This window comes from Heloderma suspectum, chromosome 2, assembly GCF_057233095.1.
Source record: "Heloderma suspectum isolate Gila_16-S chromosome 2, 16-S_ref, whole genome shotgun sequence".
Lineage (NCBI taxonomy): Eukaryota > Metazoa > Chordata > Lepidosauria > Squamata > Helodermatidae > Heloderma > Heloderma suspectum.
The window spans coordinates 242,251,876-242,271,807 of NC_139459.1; the positions used below are offsets into that span (position 1 = coordinate 242,251,876).

Sequence of the window (19,932 nt, forward strand, 5' to 3'; positions counted from 1 at the left end):
GATGAGGAAACCAGAGGCGCTTAACATTGTTGGGCTTTGATGTTTTGTTTCGTTTTGTTGTAGCCTGTAAACATTTTTGATAAATTAGTTAAATTCGTTTTGCCCCAGCCATAGCTCTTCCCCAGTAATATTACCATGAGATGAGCTTTCAAGCTCTGGATGAAAGTCCCTGATTTGTTACTAGAATAATGCCATGTAACCTCCCAATAATGACACATGGAAAATTATGCCGGCAAAGTCTGCCTCTTGTGAACAATCTCAAATATATCACTGTCAGCAAATGCAATACCCATATGGACTTGTCAGCACAAACCAATATTTGCATAGGCAAACCAGGTTACGTTTGTGTCTCCATGCACCGTTACCTGTTTTCTCAAGCAAATTTAGGAAGTTGGTGAACAGGCTTATATTTCCACGTTAACAGCATTACAAGGAGAGCTCCTGAATTATATTTTTCCTATTATTATTTCTGTTTGCCATCCTGCGCTTCAAATAAGTACCAATTTTATTTTAACTCTCATTCTCTGTTGCTGATTTATGTGGCTAAAAAAAAAAGCTAAACCAGCATGTAAAATTTAAAAGAAGCTGGGTGTTTCTGGCATTCTTACTTAGCTGTGCTTTATCATAAGTCAGCTGTTGTAAATCTGCTTTGCCACTTACAGTGTTGGATGTATTCCTCCTTCCCTCCATAGAGAAGCTTTGTACTTATAAACTAGTTATAGCACTGCTTCCTTAGGCATACCAGAAGCCATATTCAGAAACGGGCTGGCAACAAAAGCCCTATTTACAAAACAGTTTTTAAATTTTATATATCATGGTCCCACACAGAATTACACACACTTAAAACATTGAAATGAATAAACTTAGGCTTTAGCACACTTAACTCTGTGTTGGATTGTGGCTGTAATATTTTGGCTCCTGTCTGTTTTGTTGTGATGTTCGTTTGTTCTATGGTATTTTTACAAGTGTTGACTCCTTTAAAATAAAACTCACTGGTAGTGATAGATACCTGGAGTGTGCCATAGCGTTGCTCTGGATTTTTTATATAAAAGCGTAACCAAATGTAGAATTCAGCGGATCTGTGGCCTTTAGAGCTTCAAGATAGTCATGCTGATGGCACTTCGGTGGAGAAAACTACACTGAATTGTCTCTGTCTTCCAGGTGGATAAAGAGACCAACACAGACAACCTTCCACAATCTTCCACAGTAGTTCGTCCAAAAGATAAAAGAACACCTAACCCCCTACGAACTCCTTTTGTTAGAGGCAGCACTATAATTCGTTCCAAAACATTTTCTCCAGGACCACAGAGCCATTACGTATGTCGGGTAAGTAAAATAGCATGTGTGCCTTTGTCCATCACTTCACTCTCTTTCCTTCATGAATAGAATGCTAGCGGGTAGCTTTCTTAATAATACACTCTTCTTGAGGAACATTAGGAATCCCCCACTGATCCTGATGCTTCTTTGATTTGAGGTTAAAAATACAACTTTCTCTACTTACAGTAGATGAAAATGCTCTTTGGGTATTGCTAAGAGCCAAACTACACATTACACTAATCACATGTAATAGCGTGTAACTGAAGGTTAGCTTTTAATTTACTCTAATGTAAGCATGTCTGGGCCTGATTTGGATCAGGACCACAGGGAAGGGAGGATTAAACATTCCCCTCACCACTGTTTTTTGTCCTGAAATTCGGGGCGGGGGGGAGGTGGTGTGGAGGTAAGCTTAATCTTCTCTCCCAATGCACAGTGCTCACTATCTGAATGAAAAGCTAACCTTAACCTATATGCTACATTATTAGTGTAACATGTAGTTTGGCTCAAACAGATGGAAATATGAAATCTAATATTAACTGCAATGTGCTGCACAGGTAATTAAAACAAGAGTTGCAAACTTAAGGCTGTGATTCAGAGGAGTGAAGCTATACCATCCATATGTGTGCCTGAAGTTGTTGGTAGACACTTCCATAGAATCCCTGTTCCCCTTCCAGCTGTTCCTTAAACTCTCCCAAGTTCAAAAAGCAATGTGACGATTTAGCACAACAGCTGTTTAAAGGGGAAATTGGGAGGCGTAAAACAGTGTGCACATACTTGTCCTGTTTTTTCTTGTATAAGCTGTCACTCAACACCATCACCGCCCAACTGATTTTTGAATTTGGGAAAATTTAAATAGCAATTGTAGGTTCTGTTGGGAAACTTGAGCAATCCTTTGAACAAGCAGCCAGATCTTTCTTTTCATCTGACTGGATTGTGGCCTAGATCAGTGCATTTTTATATATGTTTCTCTTAAGAGTTTATTAAGGAAACATGCTGATGCATAGGAAAAGCATGTCGTTTTCACAGTGAGGCATTTAAAGGAATGCACTGTGGAATGCTCTGCTCGTTGATATACTGTATACAACTAGTTCTGTTAAATTCTTTGTTGCTAAGTCACTGTTGACGCATGATTACAGTAACAAATAGTTTAGTGTGTACCTTAGAACTGGCCACTCTTCCTAGCTGAGGGAAACTTGCATGTATACCATTGCCTCTTTCTTCAACAGAAATTCAACCAGTTTAACTGTGTAATCATACCTAATTGGTATATTGTTTTCTGACAACAGGAAAGCTTTACTCATTTATGCACATTGTCTGTGAACCAGCAGCTCTGGTGCATACGGAAGAGTATCACTGTGTGTGCATGCACAGCCAATCTGCAAGGATTGTTCTGTTCTCTCCTGTGAATTGCAAATGCTTGTATTAATGGGGAGAAACCCATTTCAGGGCATTTTTCAACTCATATTCGCATGGAATTTAGTGTGCAGTGTTCATTCACTGAAGCCTTTCCAGAATTTTGGACTATGCCCCTTTTGGAGATTTTTCTCTGAGGGTGTGAAAGGAATGCAGAAGGAATGCAGTGACAACCTGTCACTTGTGGTAGCAGTTCTTCGGAAAGGCAACAATAGGCTCAATTACACATACCATAGGATTCCTTAAAAGAGTTACCTGTTTTGTGACACGTAGATCATAGCTTGCATAGTATTTTCTTCCCTGCCTCTCTTGTAGTGGACAAGGCCACCTGTGGTCTATATTATAAAAACCACACGCCTATCACCACAATGAGGACTATGGCCCAGATTTATATGTTTAGCCATAATGCTGCTGTATTGTTTTCTCAAATGCCTAACTCTTGGATGAACTGGCCAATACATCTAATACGAATCACGTATGTGAGACCTGTGCCAATTTTACTGCAGCTTAATGATGAATAAAGTGTTTTAAGATGGGGTGACTTTTATATAGAGAGCAGGGGGAAGGAAAGAGAGAGCGGGAGTAATGGAAATTTGAAAGGAAAAACTATTATGATTTCAACTGCAACATACGATGCAACCAAGCATGAATGTGTCCAGTGCATCGCAGTTATGTATGCTCGGGGCCACCTCTTTGATTAAATGTTTATTCGCAATTAATTCCTTCCAGGAGACAGAATCAGGAGAGACTATAAATAACCCCTCTCTTTAACTTCAGTCTGTGAAGCAAACAAGGAAAACACTGTCAGGAAGTTCCTTTCATGAAGCATGGGCTGCCTCTGCTGAAGAACGAGGTGTTCCTTCTGCACATCAAGGCTGCCTATTGCTTGGATGAATCAAAACAGGGTCTGATACAGTTATTGTTTCCAAATTCAGACACTGTCAGGCTCACTAGCTATCCATTTTCCTTTTGATTTAGCTGCAAGTTGAACTCTCCACAATAAGCTCTGAATTGCATCATCTTGTTTTTTAAGACAGGCCTTTTGGCATCAGGCCATGGAACAAATAGCACATGACAGGGGCATTCAGGCATAGCAAGATAGATGGATGGCTCAGTGCAGTGAACAGGAGATGCACTGAAGGAGATGCACTACAGCTCCCTCCATTTCCCTATTTTGAATAGAATGTATTGGAGCATTAAAAAAGCAAAACGCAGGTTTAAACAAATATATTATTTGTCTAATAGATAAAGCCTTGAGTAGGGGAGTGGGAGGTGGGAGGAGTGGGAGGCTGCTCCCTTCTTTGTAGTCAGAAAACTGCAGGTGGTGTGGCTGGATATCTGAAAGACAATTGGAAGGACTATCACAAAGGAGTATCCCAACTTTGTCCAGGTTCATGGTAAAAAGTCACAGATGCAGGTTTTTCCTTGTATCCTGTAGATGTCACATGAAGGCCAGGGACTTTGATTCAAGGAATAGAAACCTCTTAAAGCTGTGGTGCTGCTCTTAATGAGCAACAGGAATTTAAACATTTTATCTTCAGAAGCAGATTTTACCACATTTCAGTAGTATAGGCAGGTTGATCACGTGCATTCTATTACCCTTAACGTAATATTTTTGCCATCATATCTGGTTGCATAACCCTGTTGCAGAACTGATGTAGCATCTTTTAATGCATTCAGCATGTACAGCAGTTGGTACAAACCTTCTTGAGCAATTAAAGAATTGCCAGTACAATTCTTGAGGGCTACTCTGTTAATGGTTCTAATCCCAAACTAGTACAATAATGTCTTGACAACACAGGAAAATAAGAAGTTGCCTTATACAGAGTCAGACCTAGCTCAGAGTGCATCTAGCTCAGTATTGTCAAAATTGTTTAATAGCAGCTCTCCTGGATTTCAGACAAGAGTATTTTCCAGACCTATCGGGAGATGCCAGGGTTTGAATCGAATCTACTGTATGCAAGGGTCCCTATCACCCTTCTTCATTGCCCTGTCCCACAAAGTGATCTGAAGGTTTGAAGTCAATATTGTTGTGGAGATACACTTTTCTATTCTCCCTGTCTTCTCACATGGTCTTTGACTTTTCATTCTATCATGCTTTAAACTGGATTCCTGCAATGAGTAGGGGGTTGGACTTCATGGCCTAAATGGCCCCTTCCAACTCTAAGATTCTATGCTCCTCTTTCAGGAGAATGCACTTCTCCTAAAGATAGATAAGGAACCATCCATTATCAGTGATGCAACTCCCTCAATGCCATTGTTCCTTTCTTTTTTTTTCAGCTTAATCGCAGTGATAGCGATAGTTCAACATTGTCTAAGAAACCACCCTTTGTTCGGAATGCTGTGGAAAGGCGAAGTGTTAGGATGAAAAGGGTAAATACTTTTCTGACATGGTATTGTGTTTTTTATTTATTTATTTATTTAATTAATTAAATAGATGTATGAATTGAACCCTATGCTTACCAGATGCCCAGGGCAATAAACATTAAAGCTACAATAAAACCTAAGTAAATACTTCTACATCATAAACAATAAACACAGGAATAAAAACATTCATTACAATAAAACTAGAAAGTGACAGTAAAGAGCAAAATAATATTTTACTATTATTATTTATTACATTTCTATACTGTCCCATAGCCGAAGCGGGCAGTTTACAGAAGTTAAAACACTAAATACAATATACAAAGTTTAAAAGCCATTTACATAAAAGGACACAGACAATATACACAAACAACATATAACTAAGAACAACTTTGAACTGTCAGTCATAACTAAAGAAAAATCCAAGACCAATTAAAACTCATCAGGTTCAGCCAAATGCCTAGGAAAAGAGATAGGTCTTAACCTGGCGCCGAAAAGATAACAGTGTTGGTGGGCCTCATCGCAGAGCTTGTTCCACAGATGGGGGGCCACCACTGAGAAGGCCCTCCCCTTGTTGCCGCCTTCCGAGCTTCCCTTGGAGGACGTACTCAGAGGAGGAGCTTAGATGTTGAACATAGAGTATGGGTAGGTTCATTTCGGGAGGGGCGTGCCATCAGGTATTGCGGTCCCAAGCCGTGTAGGGCTTATAGGTTAAAACCAGCACCTTTAATTGAGCTTGGAAGCATATAGGCAGCCAGTGCTCGTGGGCCAGAGTCGGTCTTATATGTGTGGACCTTCTAGTCCCAGTTATCAATCTGGCTGCTGCATTTTGCATGAGCTGCAGCTTCTGAATCATCTTCAAAGGCAGCCCGACGTAGAGCGCATTGTAGTAATCTAACTTGGAGGTTACCAGAGAATAGGCAACTGAAGCCAGGTTATCTCTGTCCAGATAGGGCCGTAGCTGGGCCACCAACTGAAGTTGGTAGAAGGCACTCTGTGCCACTGAGGCCACCTGAGCCTCAAGTAACAAAGATGGCTCAAGGAGAATCCCCAAGCTACGAACCTAGTCCTTCAGGGGGAGTGCAACCCCATCCAGAACAGGTTGAGCACCCTCCATCTGGTCAGAAGAACTACCCACCAACAACATCTCAGTCTTTTCTGTATTGAGCTTTAGTTTCTTAGCCCTCATCCAGTCCATTGTTGCAGCCAGGCACTGATTCAGCACATCCACAGCCTCACCTGAAGAAGATGAAAAGGAGAAACAGAGCTGCTTGTCATCAGCATATTGATAACAATGCACTCCAAAGTTCTAGATGACTGACTGCACTCAAACAGCATGGAGAACAAAACTGACTCCTGTGGAACCCCATCTTGGAGAATCCATGGGGCCAAGCAGTGTTCCCCAAGCACCACCTTTTGGAGCCGACTCTCCAAGTAGGAGTGAAACCACTGCAATGCAGTGCCCCCCACTCCCAAGTCAGAGAGCTGTCCCAGAAGGATTCATGGTCGCTGGTATCAAAAGCCACAGAGAGATCAAAGAGAATCAACAGGGTCACACTCCCCCTGTCTTTCTCCCAAAATAGGTCATCGTTCAAGGTGACCAAGGCTGTTTCTGTGCCAAAACCTGGCCTAAACCCCGATTGAAATGGATCCAGATAATTGGTCTCATCCAAGAGTGTCTGGAGCTGGTTGGCAACCACCCACTCAAGGACCTTGCCCAGGAATGGAACATTTGCATCCGGCCTATAATTATTAAAGTTTCTGAGTCTAGGGAGGATTTCAATAATAATAATAATAATAATAATTTTGTTGTTGTTGTTGTTCAGTCGTTCAGTCGTGTCCGACTCTTCGTGACCCCATGGACCATAGCACGCCAGGCCTTCCTGTCCTGTGCTCTCTCCCGGAGCGTGCTCAAGTTCATATTCATTGCATCCGTGATGCTATCTAGCCATCTCATCCTCTGCCGTCCCCTTCTCCTTTTGCCTTCAGTCTTTAATAATAATAATAGTTCACCACTATTATTATTTCAGTAGTGAAATCATGATGGGCTCTATATGCTTTTTTACAAGCTAAGGAAATTATGTTAAAATAATTATTTGTTACAAATATTGTATGTGAGCAATAATGACGTGTCCTGCTCCACTTTTGCATATTATGTATTAACAGCATGAGCTCTTGAAATGGCTTGTTGTCAGTGAAGGTTTTAAGTGTTTTGTGGTTTCTATTAATGTGCCAAAGAGAAATTGTGTTGCAGAACATCTGGCATGTAGTTATGAATCATTTTGGAAGCTGTTGTAGGTTGAAGATGACTGAAGGATTTCTCATCAAGATATTATTTTCTGTTTGGTGTCAGCGACCACATGTATTCATATTTTAAGTTCTTGTGACATGACAAAGCACATCACATTTTTAAAAATTAGTCAACATATACATCTATTTGTTTGTTTTTTCAGCCTTCAGTTAAAACCACTGGACCTGAACGTCTAATCCGTACCTCTCTGGACCTGGAATTGGACTTACAGGCTTCAAAGACCTGGCACACTCAGCTGGTCCAGGAGATCTCTGTCCTCAAGCAACTGAAGGAACAATTAGAACAAGCGCAAAGTCAGGGGCTGACGGAACTGCCCCGATGCCTAGATGAGGATGAACGATTTCGGATATTGATGAGGCTGGTAGAGAAACAAGTAAGTATACTACAGACTGGGTTTCGTTAGCAAATTCTCAAACTGGCAATAGGATCTAATGTTTGGTACTTTTAAAAATCTCTTCCACTTGTAGTCAAGTCCAGTTAGCTCTTCCAAATAGATTTTCAGCACGTTTAGTGGGATTTTAAAAGGCTCTTACTCAGTGGGTCCAGTCCACGAATGAGCAACTTGTGCCCCTCCAGATATTTTTGCCTACAGTTCCCATGATCCCTTACCATTGGCTATGCTGGCTAGGGCTGATGGAAGTTATAGGCCAAAACACCTGGAGGGCTACAAGTTGCCCACCCCTGCTCTAGCCAGAATTGCAGGTTCTCCATGTCCTGTGTCTGAAGATGCTAAGTGATTTGAGTCAAGCTATCCTTTTATTCCTAATAAAGCATTGATGCATAATAATTTATGCTTCAGGAATCAGGCTTCAGATCTAGTTTTGGAATGCGAACTGCCTTGGTCACCCTGTGGGATGACCTCTGCCGGGAGAAGGACAGGGGGAGTGCGACCCCATTGATTCTCCTGGACCTCCCAGCAGCTTTCAATACCATCGACCATGGTATCCTTCTGGATAGGTTGTCCTGGGTTAGGAGTGGGAGGCACTGCACTGCATTGGTTCCACTCCTACTTGGATGGCTGATTCCAAAAGATAGTGCTGGGGGGTTATTGCTCTGTGCCTTGACAATTATGCCATGGGGAGGAGGGATGGGGAAATCTGCTTCCACCAGCTCACTAGCAGACGCCTAAATCCAATATCCAGTATTAATCATGTCCTTATTTTATTTATTTATTTATTTATTTCTATACCGCCCACTAGCCGAAGCTCTCTGGGTGGTTCACAAAAATTAAAACCACAAAGCACAGCATAATATAAAATATGAAAGCTTAAAACCACAATATAACAGTACAACCAGAATAAAACCTAGCAGCGGTGCAGAGATTTAAAATACACCAGAGCTAAAAGACTTGGGAAGCTAAAATGCTAAAATATTGGGAGAATAAAAAGGTCTTAACCTGGTGCCAGAAAGAATACAATGTAGGTGCCAGGCAAACCTCTCTAGGGAGCTCATTCCACAGCCGGGGTGCCACAGCAGAAAAGGTCCACTTTCTGGTGGCCATCCGCATCACTTCCTTTGGCAGGGCTCATGGAAAAGGACCACTTAGGATGATCTTAGGGTCAGTACAGGCACATATGGGAGGAGGTGATCCTTCAGATAACCTGGCCCCAACCTGTTAAGGGCTTTTAATGTTAATACCAGCCATTTGAATTGGGCCCGGAAATGGACCGGCAGCCAGTACAGCTGGAGAAGTACTGGCATAATGTGATCTTGTTGGCCAGTCCCTGTTAACAATCTTGCTGCCCTATTTAGGACTAGCTGAAGTTTCTGGACCATTTTCAAAGGCAGCCCCATGCATAATGCATTGCAGTAATCTAGACAAGAGGTTATCAGAGCATGGATAACTGTAGCTAGGCTGTCTCCGTCCAGATAAGGACATAGTTGGTATACTAGCCTAAGCTGATAAAAAGTGCTCTGTGCCACTGAGTTCACCTGTGCCTCAAGTGACAGTTCTGTGTCCAAGAGCACCCCCAAACTACAAACGTGATCCTTTAGGTGGAGTGCAACCCCCTCCAGAACAGGTTGAACATCACCTAGCCAGGCAGACAAAGCACCCACTAACAGCACCTCTGTCTTGTCTGGATTGAGTTTCAGTTTATTGGCCCTAATCCAGTCCATTACCATGCCCAGACACTGATTCAGAGCAGCCATTACCTCTCCAACCCCCTGAAAATGTCACACAGAGGGTCAAGAGAACCTGCTGAACGGGATGAGCTGAAGTGCAGCGGAAGGGGGGAAATCCCAAATATTGTGTAGAGGCACCTTCCATGAGCAGAGCCCTTCCATCCCGTCCATAGAAGACAGATCCTAGATCGAGTCCACTGTTCCTCTAAGGCTGTCCTTACAAGGAACATGTTATATCATCAACTCAGAATCTTCCTGGGATCATTATATAATCTGTTTTGTACATGTTTAAGTAAACATGGGTCAGTGGTGTATGAGCATGAACCCACCAGCAATAGATTTCTAAGCTTAAGTGTTAAGAATCAAAACAACAAAATTTGAAATCCTGGCTGAAGCATTTTCCAAAATCTCTGTTTCCAAAACCAGACCAAAAAACAGTCTATGGAATACTGACTACTGTAGCTATCAAACCACTGGTTATTATGGTAAGTGGGATAGGTGTGTGTGTGAGGGGGGATGGGCCTGCATGTTGTAGAGACGTCCCTGCTTGAAGCATATTTGCTTTGCCCTAGGATGTCGGAGAAATCCACAACAGATTCAAATGAGTTTGGATTTCTATGAATCCAACCTGCAGCTTCTGCAGCAGACCAACTTTTCCCAAGTCATACAGATTCCCTTGACTTGCAGACCAGGTTTTCACTTGAGGCACGGGGGGGGGGGGGATTTGCACTAATTTGCACTTGCACAAATGCGCTAAGCCACATTAGTTAATGCACATTAACAAGTGCATGTTAGAGCAAGTAGAACAAAATCCTGGTTTAAAAATCCAATTCAGTGAGCAGATGATGGAACAAAAGACACCTGACAATCTGTGAAACACAGATGGAACGGAGTTAACAAAATCTGTACATCCCTACTTTGTCTTATGGGATTCAATAAGAGTTGTTGAAAACTGAGCCAGCCCCTATCTGCATAGCTTCAGTCCTTCATTTGTGTATAACTGCCTTGGGTTAAAGTTTCTTGCTATAGTGGTGAAGTTTAATGGGATATTGGACTTTTAAAAGCAAGAGGGAAAGAGAGTATTGATATCTAACATATAGGTATATGCACATACATACATACATACATACATACACTTGCAGCATAATCCTATGCATATCCTACACATATTTAGTAAGAAGTAAATCCTACTGAGTTCATGGGGATACTCCTGAGTATGCAAAGGATTGCAGATATTTACCTAAGTGCTTTATTATTCAGTATTTGTTTCAATACTCCTTACATATTTTCAAAAAACATTGGAAGGTTGTGGGATCTAATTTACATATATGGAGGATTTGTATTGCTGGAACAGTAATTCCTACATATGATGTATTTCTAAATGGATTAATCACACAGTATTATGCCAAACTACATAGCTTATGTAAGTGGTTATAGCAAATGTTTCTTTCTGCTCAGGTTTAAATATCCAGGAATTCTCTAAGACAATGGTTGAGTTGTTTTGGAAATAAAAAGGTGCAGGGAAGAACTGAAGTGTTAAAGAAAAATCTTAAGATAACATGTCTATAGTGTATGGTGATGGTAAAAAAATCATTGTATTTTATAGGGTCATTCCTCCCCCATCCCCGGCCAGGACTGTAAGAATAACACCTAGTGTTCCAAAGGGATGGATTTTTTAAAGAGGGCCAGCAAGGTGGGAGAGGGGTAGAGAAGTAGATATCCCATTTCCAAATACAGAATGGTCAAAAAATACATGCTCAATTGGCTGGTCAAATGTTAACAGACAAATATAATATTAATTTAGAAGAAATTGTAAGAGCGATATTAGTATATTGTTTTATTATTAACATTTCTATACCATGTTAACTTCAAACAAGCAATCAAGGTGGTATTGTTGACTATGAAACAATTACATTCAAAACTTTTAATCTATAATGTTTTTATTTATAGATAACAATATTATGCACATTTGAATATCATTCATTCACATTATTTATGAGAGTGAACAGGTCATCTTGGCGCCTACACTGGGACCCCAGGATCAGTATAATCTTTCTTGACAATGAAACTAAGCAAATAAAACACACATGACAACAATAAAAGACAAAACAATTTTTTAAAATGTGGGTATGGTTATAGTACAGGACTGCTTGTAAATAAAGTGTGTGGGCCCACACCTTTTCAGGGCAGGGACGTTTTCTATTAAATGACACCTACTTTTAACAAAACTAGGCTGTCATCTCCTTCTAAAGGGCATTAGAAGCCCTCCCTTTCCTGGACAAGGTACTTGAGCAGGTGGTTGCAGGACAACTCCAGGCACTCTTGAAGGAAACAGATTATCTAGGCTATTTCAGTCGGGCTTCAGGCCTTGTTTTGGAATGAAACTGCCTTGGCCGCCCTGTGGGATGACCTTTGCCAGGAGAGGGACAGGGGAGTGCGACTGTTGATTCTCCTGGACTTCTCAGCAGCTTTCAATACCATCAACCATGTTATCCTTCTGGATAGGTTGTCTCAGCTGGGAGTTGGAGGCTTTGCACTGCAGTGGTTCCACTCCTACTTGGATGGCCGATTCCAGAAGGTGGTGTTGGGAGGTACTGTTAGTGGGTGGTACGTGTGCCCGGCTGGGTGATATTCAACCTGTTCTGGAGGTTGAATTCCCCCTAAGGATCAGGTTCATAGTTTGGGGGTGCTCTTGGACCCAAAACTGTCACTTGAAGCACAGGTGGACTTGGTGGCACAGAGCACCTTTTATCAACTATGTCCTTATCTGGATAGAGAGAGCCTAGCTACAGTTATCCATGCTCTGGTAACCTCTCATCTGTATTACCGAATTGTGTTATATGTGGGGCTGCCTTTGAAAATGGTCCAGAAACTTCTGATGGTCCAAAACAGGGCAGTGAGATTGTTAACGGGGACTGACCAGCGAGATATTATGCCAGTATTTTCCAAGCTGCACTGGCTGTGAGTCCCTTTCCAGGCCCAATTTAAAGTGCTGGCATTAATATTCAAAGCCCTAAATGACTTGGGGCCACGTTATCTAAAGGATTGCCTCCTCCCATAAGTACCTGCCGGACCCTAAGATCATCTTCAGGGGCCCTTCTCCAGGAGCCCCTGTTGAAAGAGGTAAGGCAGGTGGCTACCAGGAAAAAGGCATTTTCTGCTGTGGCACCCTAGTTGTGGAACGAACTCTGTAGAGAGGTTTGCCTGGTGCGCCTGCACTGTACTCTTTCTGGCTTCAGGTGAAGACCTTTTTATTTTCCCAGGCATCTTTAGCATTGCAGTTTCTTAGCTCTGCTGTCTTAAATCTGCTATTGCATTTTAAATATCTGCATAGCTGCTAGATTTTACTCTGGTTGTACTTTTATTCTGTAGTTTTAATCTATTATATTTTATATTGTATTTTCTGTTGTATTTTTGTAGTTTTAATTATGTGAACTGCCCAGACAGCTTTGCCTATTGGGCAGTATAAAAGTTAAATAAATAAATAATTTACTGCTTGTAAAAATGTGGTAAGTTTTACCATAGTCAAATAATAGGCTGTCAATTCACAATATTTGAAGGTTCTATTGACTGACCTCCCAACTTTAATCTTTATGTTGTTTCTCCCCACCACCCCATTACATTTGAATCAGATTCCAGAGGGGTAGCTGCGTTAGTCTGCTGCAGCAAAAACAAGAAAGGTTCTTGTGGCACCTTAAAGACTAACGAATTTATTCTGGCATAAGCTTTCATGGGCACTGTGTCCATTTGTGTGAATGACAACTGTTAAGGCAATTATCACTGTCTGTACTTTTTACATATCAGTTTCCTCCAACAACAGTTTATATTTCCCCCTGCCCCCAGTGTGTGTATATGAATCTGCCAATTTGTGGTTAACGCCTTATGCATGACGAAGTGGGCAGTGTCCACAAAAGTTCATGCCAGAATAAAGTTGGTAATCTTTAAGGTGCCACAAATCTTTGTTGATTTTAGTCAGTGTTTACCTAGTTTAGTATCCAGGTCACATCTGTATATACTGTTCATCTGATGTATTAAATATGTAATTGCAAGAATTGGATGCCAACATTATTAATCATACTACTAATAGCCACAAAATGGTGTTTGTGTGTACTTATGGGGTTTTTTTTTAAATGGTGTGGGATCAGGGCCAGCCTTAGGGGTGGGCTAGCTGGGCAGTCGCAGGGGGTGCCAAGCTGAACTCACTGGCTTTGTTTTTTTAATGTACAATGTGCAATGAGCTCGGGTGGCAAAAAGCAAATGGCTGTACCCTTTCAAAGTTCTACAGATTGTTTGGGTGCCAACTACAAAAATAATCTTCCTTCAATTAGCTTTAAAGTATGTTTCTTTTTCCATTTCCACTTTGATGTCATTTGCACTAGGTAAAGATCACTGGAACACAGCTTTACTTTAAGGCAGCATTACCAAGCACATGGTACTTCTGTGTAAATAATTATAAAATAAAGTCATAAGATGTAAGAGGTCAGCTGAATACCTTTTCTATTTATAACTTTATTTTTAAAGATAAAAATAATGGATATTCTAAAATAAAGAATGCTTACCAAAAGATAGGAGCTGCTACACAACAAAGAATATTATAAGTAAAACCTGTGATAGTTCTGCTGTGTGTCATAGTGCACTGCCACTGCTCAGAATGTGGCTTTTCGAACTTTGGCTCGTGCTAACTGTAACACGGTGGCTGAGAGATCAAGGTTTTGAGCAACGTCATTCTCGATGGACATCACACCTGCACCAAGCCGCATAAATCCTCTGGGGGGCCCTGCAAAACTAACTTGGTGGGGTGGGGTGGGGTGTGGCACCAAAGGCACTCCTCACCCGGGATGCTATTCATCCTAGGGCCAGCCCTGTGTGGGCTGTTTTTGCCAGTTTGCATTCTACATCTTTCAAACCCATTTACCTCTGCAGTGGTGCATATGAATGGGATTATGGGATTAATCCACTGTATACTTGCTGGTATTAAACTCACAAGATGATGTGTGCCAGGTACTTATCGGGGGGGGGGGGGTCTCCCCAAGCACGATGGTGTGAATAATAATGGCTATAAAATCACTTATACATTCTCAGTCTTTTTACAGCTTCTGTGGTTTATCACTCTAAATAAATCAGTCTCCGCTGAACTCCACCCTGTGTTGGACATGGAGATAAAGTGCTTTGTTTTACACAGGGAATGTCAGACTAGAGATGAACCTATTGTGGCGCTATTTAAATTAATGGCTTCATTCCTCATTCACTTAGGTGGAAAAAGTCGAATGTAAGTGCGAGCTGAAAGCTGATAAAATGATGAGAGCAGCTGCTAAGGATGTGCATAGGCTCCGAGGGCAGAGTCGAAAAGAGCCCTTGGAGGTACAGTCATTCAGGTAAGAAAATGTGTTCCAGATTTATTTAAATGCTTGGCTTCCCCCTTTTTATATAGTTTCACTTATTAGCACCATAAAAACCTTTAGCTGCCGAAACAAACTAGTCATGCTTGTTATCATGTTCATTTTCTGATAAATGAGTGACAACCTTGTGTGGCATTTTCTAAGAACAGCCTCTTCTGTGATGTGCTATCTGGCAGTGACACAATACTGTCTTGTTTACCAGTTCCCTTTGTTTAAAATGAATGACCTACCTATAACACTGTGTTGTATGCTTAACAAACAGAAAACAGTGGTATCACTATCTTCAAAGTAACAGTTTCCAGAGGGATAGCTATATTAATCTGTTGAACCAAAAACAAGAAAGACTTTTGTGGGACCTTAAAAACTAGCACATTTATTATGGCATAAGCTTTTGTGGAGCAGAATCCACTTCCTCTGATGCATGAAATGTTGTCCTAAGTTACAGGTGCATATATACATATGGTGTGCGTGCGTGCAGGGGGGGCTAAACAGTGAAGTTAGGGGAAAATAAAATGTAGAAACTACAGACAGCAATAATTGCATTAAAATAACATAACTAAAACCTAGTAATAATGAAATTATTATGTTCTGCATTTCACCTCACTATTTCTTTTATTTTTATTTATTTATTAAATTTCTATACTGCCCAATAGTTGAAGCTATCTGGATGGTCCACAACAATTTAAGGGAGCAGTCCTATTGGGATGGCCATAAGCCTCCGAACTCAGAGGCTTATGGCCATCCAAAGCAGAGTGGGAGGCGTGGCAGAGTCTATCTTTGCCTCCATGTTCCTCCCACTCTGTACTTTTGCTAGACAGGCTTTTTTGCCCTTCTAGCTGAGGTGCTGAGGATGGGGAGGGAAGAAGGCTGGGGAGGCTTTGGGGATACAGCGTAAGCTGTCCCTTCCTATCCCTGCCCACTGGCATTCCCCCTTCCCCTTCTCTCCAAAGTCAGAGGCAGCCAGGATGGTTCTCTCCACTCCGGCTGGGAGTGGGAGGGGGCAGGGAGCTCATACTCTGAGTGCTGTCTCCAACCTTGGATTCAGGAATCCAAACTATCCTGTGGCCCCCCAGATGCTGTCTAGGGGCCATAGGATTGCTCTTCCCAGCCATAACATACAGCATGATAAAATACTATTTAAAAGTTTAAATCTACAGTATAAAATAAAAATAACCAAAATAAAATCTAGCAGTAATGCAAAGATTTAAAATATGGTAACAGATTTAAAACAGAAACTGAATGGCTAAACTGCCTCGGAAAATAAGGTCTTCACCTGGCACCAAAAAGAGCACAGCATAGGCACCAGGCGAGCCTCTTTGGAAAGCTTATTCCACAACTGGGGTGTCACAACAGAAAAGGCCCTCTCCATAGTAGTCATCCACCTCACTTCCTTTGTCAGGGGCTCTTGGAGAAAGACCACTGAAGACCATGTTAGGGTCTGGGCAGGTGTATATGGGAGGACACGATCCTTCAGGTAACCTGGCCCAAGCCATTTAGGGCTTTGAATGTTAATACCAGCACTTTGAATCGGGCCTGGAAATGGACTGGCAGCCAGTGTAGATGGAAAAGTACTGACATAATATGATCATGTTGGCCAGTCCCTGTTAACAATCTCGCTGCCTTAATTTGGACCAGATCAAGTTTTTAGACTGTTTTCAAAGGCAGCCCCACCTATAACACATTGCAGTAATCCAGACAAGAGGTTACCAGAGCATAGATAACTATACCTAGGCTTTCTCTGTCCAGGTAAGGATGTAGTTGGTATATCAGCCTAAACTGAAAAAGGTGTTCTGTGCCACCAGGTCCACCTATGCCTCTAGTGACAATGCTGGATCCGAGAGCAACCCCCTCCAGAACAGGTTGAACATCATTTAGCCAGGCAGACGAGCCACCCACTAACAGTACCTCCATCTTGTCTGGATTGAGTTTCAGTTTATTGGCCCTCATCCAGTCCATTATCGTGCCCAGGCACTGATTCAGAACAGTTACTGTCTGACCTGGGTTTGATGAAAAGGAAAGCTAGAGCTGGGTGTCATCTGCATTTTGATGACATCTGAGCCCACATCTCCAGATAACCTCCCCCAGCAGTTTCATGTAGATGTTGAACAGCATGGGGGATAGAACAGAGCCTTATAAAACCCTATAGCATAGCTGCCGAGGCAAAGAGCAATAATCCCCCGGGACCACCTTATGGAATTGGCCACCCCAGTAGGAGCAGAACTGCAACTCAGTGCTTCCAACTCCCAGCCCAGACAACCTATACAAAAGGATACCATGGTTGATGGTATCAAAAGCCACTGAGAGGTCCAGGAGAATCAACAAGCTTTATTTACAACTCTTCCCCACCATGTGTATATATATATATACCTGTAACTCAGGATAACACTTCATACATCTGATAAAGTAGACTGCAGTCCATGCAAGCTTGGCCATAATAAATTGGCAGTTTTTAAGGTACCTCAAGACTCTTACTTGTTTTATCTCCAAAGTGTTTTTTAAAGTCTAAATTATAGGGCTTCTGTGAAGTTGTGCATGATTAGACATAGGTAGTTTTTCTTCTTCATTTTGAGTGTTAAAGACTTACAATTCTTAATTTCATTAACAACTGGTGTTTATGTTGTTTTGTAGAGAGAAAATGGCATTTTTCACACGACCAAGGATAAACATTCCAGCCCTCTCTGCGGATGATGTTTAATGTCTATTTAAGTATTTTTCTCCAACCACTTGAAAAAGTATACTTTCATTTCACTGAAGTTTATTTATGTCATATTATACAAGTACCAAGTCATTTGTACATTGATGGCTTTATCAGATCTACGTCCAGATTTTTAGCTTTCTCTCCATTGCAAATGCCAGCATTAAAATGACATAATTATATAGTTTGTATATTAGCAATGTATTTTTGGGAAAGAATTTTTAAATACGAACAAATACAACTCAAAAATGCTGTTTAAATAAGATTTCATTTAGACATTTTGTACAGCTCTGCATTTTTTAAAAGAGGTTTTACCGCAATAAAATTTGAATCTGGAGGAGCATCAATCTTATTATTCTTATAAATATAATCCATCTCTTATAGAACTAGCTTTTGCTAATTTAAATATTTTTATACAAAACAGAGGATGAAAGAAGCCATTAATTTTTTAAAGAGCTGTGAACGAGTGCTCTCTGAGCTGTGAAACACTTCCATTTCCTTTGAGGTCATAAAAATGGGTGTGGAGTTCAAAATGTCTGCTGCACTTTCATTTGGAGATTGTTACTTCAGCTCATTATGTATTTGACATTTAAAAGTTCCAAAAGCCCAGTGAACCCTTTGCTACAGGGAGAGAGCTCCAGGGAACATAACATCCATGTTAGCTTCTCTGATAGCTCAGTGTTTTGCTTCAAGAAAGAAAAAATTCTGACCTGCCAGGAGTCAAAAATAAGACCTACTTTATAAAAACTGACCTTTGTTTTTAAATTATTTTCAAGTTGTTTTAGAAAACAAAATAATCTTCATATAGTCCTATCAATTTACAAAGAGTACCAACCATTAAGGAGCTTTTAAAAACAAACCTTTTGACCACAATTGTATCTTAAAATCTATGAGCAGTCTTTTTATCTGATCATATTTTCATCCACTTATTGAATGGAAGAACTAATTTGGAGGTGGTTTCCTCTTGTTACTTATGACAACACCTACTAAACAACATGCAACAAAGCCTTGTCTAGAAATACTGTAACTGTGTCTATAAGCCATAGTTTACCATACTATTGTTAGTATTTGTATTTTTCCCCAGCTTGTCTACATTGGTAATCTGTCTCTCTTACCTATGTGTGTGTCTCCCCCACCCCCGCACACACACATTTCAAGCAGTATATCCTGGGGCAAGTACTCAGCATGGTATAAGTCTTAGATACTTGCACATCCTTATTCCCTGTTTATGCAGCTTAAAAATAATGAATTGGGCTATGTTGTTTTGGAACATTGGTATCTTGATGATGAGTACCTGGTTTAAAAGATAATTAGCTTGGATTGAGAAGTACCAGCGGAAGAGGGTGGGTAGAAGCTGACTTTCGTGCCCCCTCCTTCCCCAAGGATCCCTCCGCAAAGATTTTCCAGACGGTCAGGGGGCCCTCCTGAGAACTGGGCAGAGGAACCTTCCATGAGTGGGAACTCCACTCACAGAAGGTACCTCTGCCCAGCAATCCCCTTTCTCCCACAGGCCCTTCCTGTTCAAGAGTTTGCTGGAGGGGAGGAGGAGGGGGAAAGTCTTCTGATCCACCGCTGGTGCTTCTCTGGATCCAAGCTTCTCTGGATCCATTTCTGGATGCTATGTTTAAATAAATGTGATACATCCCAGTTCATTTCTTTTGTTCCCCTACGATGACAAAGCAGGGGTATGTATGCTAGAGCCTAAGACTCATACTGGATTGAGTTCTTTTCAGAATATTATGCCTGAACAGGCCCACATACTTTCTACACACACACATACACACACACACCATCCACAAGCACCACTTATCTCCCACACTCACTTATTTCTCTGACTGTTTCCAATGTAAGAATGGAGAACAAGGGGCACAGGAATATAAAGGCCTTAAAAGTCCGCAAACCAAGATGCACCTTCAGGAATAAAGCCGACAAGTGGTTTAAAACTGGAAGTCTCTTGAGATGTACGTATTTGGTTTTCATGTATAAAACACTTTAATAGGCAAGCACTAAATGACTGAATTTATATCTATTTTAAAATTTGTCATGATTAACATATTAAAATTGCTATAGAAATTTACATACCTAACCTCTGTGTCTTTTCTGTCTGTACATAGGAATGTTGTTTAAGAACTATATCAGTTCCTACAGTCAGATACATTTTTAAATCTACTTTTTGAGTTAGGGGAGGAAGATTCTACCAGAAGATCTAAAATGTTGTGGCCTGGATTAACTAATGCATAGCTTTGTGGATTGTTTTTTGTTTTGGTATTATTTGTTTTCACAGGAGTTCATTCTAGAAACACATATGC

The 19,932-nt window shown here is 41.1% G+C and overlaps 1 protein-coding gene across 1 annotated transcript in view; it reads left to right on the forward strand.

The window, feature by feature from the left end:
* Positions 1–19,708, forward strand: part of WWC1 (WW and C2 domain containing 1) — a 128,875-nt gene extending 109,167 nt beyond the window's left edge. Inside the window, exons 19-23 of the mRNA XM_084838626.1 lie at positions 1,162–1,326; positions 5,011–5,103; positions 7,548–7,778; positions 14,783–14,904; positions 17,557–19,708. Coding sequence (XP_084694752.1) covers positions 1,162–1,326; positions 5,011–5,103; positions 7,548–7,778; positions 14,783–14,904; positions 17,557–17,623 — 678 coding nt within the window. The 3' untranslated portion in view covers positions 17,624–19,708. The remainder of the gene's footprint in view (positions 1–1,161; positions 1,327–5,010; positions 5,104–7,547; positions 7,779–14,782; positions 14,905–17,556) is intronic.
* The last annotated feature ends 224 nt before the right edge of the window (positions 19,709–19,932 follow it).